The sequence below is a fragment of the Meleagris gallopavo genome, chromosome 6 (genome assembly GCF_000146605.3).
Source record: "Meleagris gallopavo isolate NT-WF06-2002-E0010 breed Aviagen turkey brand Nicholas breeding stock chromosome 6, Turkey_5.1, whole genome shotgun sequence".
Taxonomy (NCBI): domain Eukaryota; kingdom Metazoa; phylum Chordata; class Aves; order Galliformes; family Phasianidae; genus Meleagris; species Meleagris gallopavo.
In genome coordinates this window covers 35271498-35275132 of record NC_015016.2, presented here as the reverse complement: position 1 = coordinate 35275132, position 3635 = coordinate 35271498, and the positions used below count along the sequence as shown (strand labels likewise).

Below are 3635 nucleotides of genomic sequence, written 5' to 3'. Positions count from 1 at the left end.
GCACGGTGCCCTCCTCCCCCTCCGCCTCCCGGCGGAAATGCCCGCGCTGGGCGCTGCGGGGCCGCGGAACGGAGCTGCTCCTGCTAATAACGCCATGCAAATAAGGGCCCTGAGCTGCCGGGGCTGTAATGACGGCGGCCGCGGGCCGGCTCGTCAGCTCCCCGGGTCCTGCCAGCGATGACACGGGAGAAGGGCGAATTGTAACAGAGAACCAATTCAGACGAGCTGCCGCTCCGGCCGGGCTGGCACTCGGAGGGGGTGCGGGGAGGGCAGGAAGGAAGGAGGCAGCCAGCAGAGAGCAGGCGGACGGGTGTTTTCAAACTGCATCCTACAAACAATAAAAAAAAAGCGAAGGGAGGCGGGGGCGGCGTGGCTCTACCGCTCAGGGGTCTCCGTGACCCCTCCCGTGCGTGGGGATGTGGGTGCTCCGTGCCCACTGCGGAGACGAGGGGCACCCCGACTCCAGGACCCCCCCCACACCCACCAGACACCCCCCTGAGCCTCAACTTCTCCTCTCACTCCCCTCGCAGATAACCCCGCTGCTAACTGGCTCCACGCGAGGTCCACCCGGAAAAAGCGCTGTCCTTACACCAAGCACCAGACGCTGGAACTGGAGAAGGAGTTTCTGTTCAATATGTATCTCACCAGGGACCGCAGGTACGAGGTGGCCAGGCTCCTCAACCTCACCGAGAGACAAGTGAAAATCTGGTTTCAGAACAGGAGAATGAAAATGAAGAAAATCAACAAAGACCGAGCGAAGGACGAATGATGGAGATACGCGGGTTAAATGGAAAAAAAAAAAAAAAGCATAAAGTAAAACAAAAACAAAAAAAGCAAACAAAAAAAATATAAAAACAACACCAACAAAACCCTCCCCTCGAGCCCTGCCATGCAATGCGTCTGGGTCCAGGCCTCATTTGTTTTCCCAAGGCAAATTCTGATTACGATTGTACCTTGCTTGTCACAGTAGCATGGAGAGGCCAGTTGCCAGGAGAGGTACAGTAAGACTTTTCATTTTCTAATAGGAAAGAAAATGGGGGCATTAGCACGAAACGGCTGTTGAGCTAGCTTGTATAAATCTACCTGTTTCTTCACTTAAGAAAAAGGAAAAAAAAAAAGGGAAAAAATAAGAACGACGAGCAAAAACTACCTTTTCATAATGCACAACTATTTACGGACTGTATAGTTTAGTCGACGTAGTTAATTTTATTCGCTCTTTGCGCGGCAGAGAGATCTCTGCTCTAATACTTGAACACTGTGTTTTATTGTGGTAATTATGTTTGTGACTCAATTTATGTGCTTGGGTGCTGTACCGGATGTAATTGTGTAAGCTAGGATTCAATTCGAACTCAGGTTGTTTATTATAAAAATGGCATAGAGTATAGCTCTGTAGCGTATTAAGTCTTTTCTGTATAATTAGACAGTTAACCTTTGATTGTAAAATATATATTATATATATATATCCCAATTTAAACACACACACAAAAGTAGAAAAAAAAGTTTGTCCGGGATGTCTGGGAATGGCGGTTCTCAAAATACATGAAAACGAGTCGTTTTAGTATGCACAGTTGATATATATATCGTACTGTCTGTGTCAGTTGTATATATGATCTATATATGAAAAAGTAACTAAGCAGACTAGCTTAATATTGTTTTTGCACCAGTGAGCAGTTAGCAGATTTCGGAGCTATACGTATATGTGAAAGGTAACTACCTATGGTTTACGTTTTAATTTTAATCGAATGATTTGATGGTTGTTGTAATGAAGGTTAATTTTATTGATAATAAATTATACGCTATAAAAACCTACATTTGGTTATTGTAAATTTGTATCGCTTATTAAAAAAAAAATCATAGTAATAATAAATCCGGGAAGTGATGTTGATGCAGAACGTACACTGTCTATTTTGAAATAGTTACCTCATGGCCTACTGACCAAATCGTTGTGTTGAAATTATATTTAACTTTTTGCCAAATAAAATATATTGATTCTTTTCTATTCCGTGATGTTTTAAGGTTCTTAAGCAGGAATTCCACTCGAAGTCCCCAGCGGACGTGGCAGGGCTGAAAGCCGAGCTGGGGCTTCTTGTGTGCTCTTCTGCAAAAGCAGAGCCCAGCACGGGGAAAACTGGGCTGTTTTTGGCTCTAAATGGGTCCGGAATGCCTTTGGTTCCCCGAGGGGATGAGGCCCAGCTCCCCCCTCCCGGACATCGTTTCAGAAGCCAGCGCTTAGCGATGGAGAACGGCAGCTCCTGCAAAGAGGAGCGGGAGCTCACGCTCACGTTAAGGCGATTTTATTCCATTCCTCCGGCGGGGCGGCAGTTGGTGCGGACCGACCCGAAACGTGCGGCTCTCCTCGGAGCGGGCCGTCACATAAATTGGTGCAGACGGCGACATTTAGACGGGGCCGCTTCATTGCTCCTCGATAACGCGCCCGGAGCCCGGCGTGCTGCAGCGAGCTGGGAAAGGAACTCGCGCTCCGAGCCCATTCTAAATCTCCTTCTGGAGATAATCGCCCGTGCAAAAATATGGTATTGAGAATGTCCCCCATTTCTTTCTCCCTTCGCCTTCGCGTAGGGGAATTTTTTTATTATTATTTTTTTCTTTTTTAAATGTCCCGTGGCAAATAAAAACAATCCGCTGCATTTTACTAGCACCGCAGATTATGTATGTATATGGAGAGACAGAGAGAGATAAAATTTTACTGACAATTATGGTAGAATTTATGGTGTCAATTTTACTCGCTGGTTCAGCCGAGGGAAAGAGCAGGGCTGGAGCAGGGGAGGTAAAATCCGATTATTCCTGTACAGCAACAACAGAGGAGAGAGGAGAGGTTCTTCGGAGCGGGAGATTTCTGCGCCCCCCCCTCGCGCCCACCCCTCCCCCGCCGCCCCGAGCCAAACCGGGCTCTGCAACAAAAGAAATCGCGGAGTCCGCGAGCGCTGCGCTGCAGCCGCGTTGGGGCGGACATATTTCCGCGGGGGCGGCTCTGCGTACCCCGACACCCCGACAGGGGGGAGCGGAGCCCGCTCCGCTGCCGCGTATGTATGGCACAGATATGTACCGAGAGCCAAATAAGACGGAGCACACTCGTGGTCTTTGGCAGAAGTTGTTGTTAGGAAAATTCAGAGCCGTGCAGCGCAATAAAAGAAAATGACTGCTGTAACCGTTTATGGGGTGTAAAACGCTGCAGGGCGAAAGGCAGAATGTAGGGAGCCGGCACGGAGAGTACAGATGTGCAGAACTGAGGGGGGAAAATGCTGTCGGCTTCACCTTGAAAAAAAAATAATAAAAGAAATCCGGGGTAAGATTTGATGAGTTCTAATTAGTGAAAGGAGCTCGTTCTGGCGTGCACACACAAAAAAGCCCCTAATTGAGCCCCGAGCCGGTGTTTGGGATGCTGGGACGCCCTCTGTTGTTGCAGACAGAGGCAACTTCAAAGAATCAGCATTAAGAGTGTGTAATAAATGACGGGTCTGCAAACTGTCTGGAATTCGGCCCTTAATGAGTTTACAACTGTCCAGCCACAATTAAGATTTTCTACAAAAGCCTTTTCATTTGTTTTGTCTGGCTGTTTTAGATAAAGGGAGCGAGCGGAAATAACAGCCTTTATGAGCCTCCCCCCCGGCCGGGCC

The 3635-nt window shown here is 48.2% G+C and overlaps 1 protein-coding gene across 1 annotated transcript; it reads left to right on the top strand.

Annotated features, from left to right (window-relative positions):
* The first annotated feature begins 128 nt into the window (after window positions 1–128).
* HOXA9 (homeobox A9) lies at window positions 129–769 on the top strand. The gene is made up of 2 exons (XM_003207153.2): window positions 129–258; window positions 531–769. Exons 1-2 carry the CDS (start codon window positions 129–131, stop codon window positions 767–769), a joined length of 369 nt encoding a protein of 122 aa, XP_003207201.1.
* Window positions 770–3635: the final 2866 nt, after the last annotated feature.

What these genes read in the sequence shown, in the direction of transcription:
- HOXA9 (XM_003207153.2), top strand. Translation starts at nt 129, where the DNA reads ATGACGGCGGCCGCGGGCCGGCTCGTCAGCTCCCCGGGTCCTGCCAGC. An exon ending in CGGGCTGGCACTCGGAGGGG is followed by an intron (nt 259 to 530) that starts GTGCGGGGAGGG and finishes CTCCCCTCGCAG; the next exon opens with ATAACCCCGCTGCTAACTGG.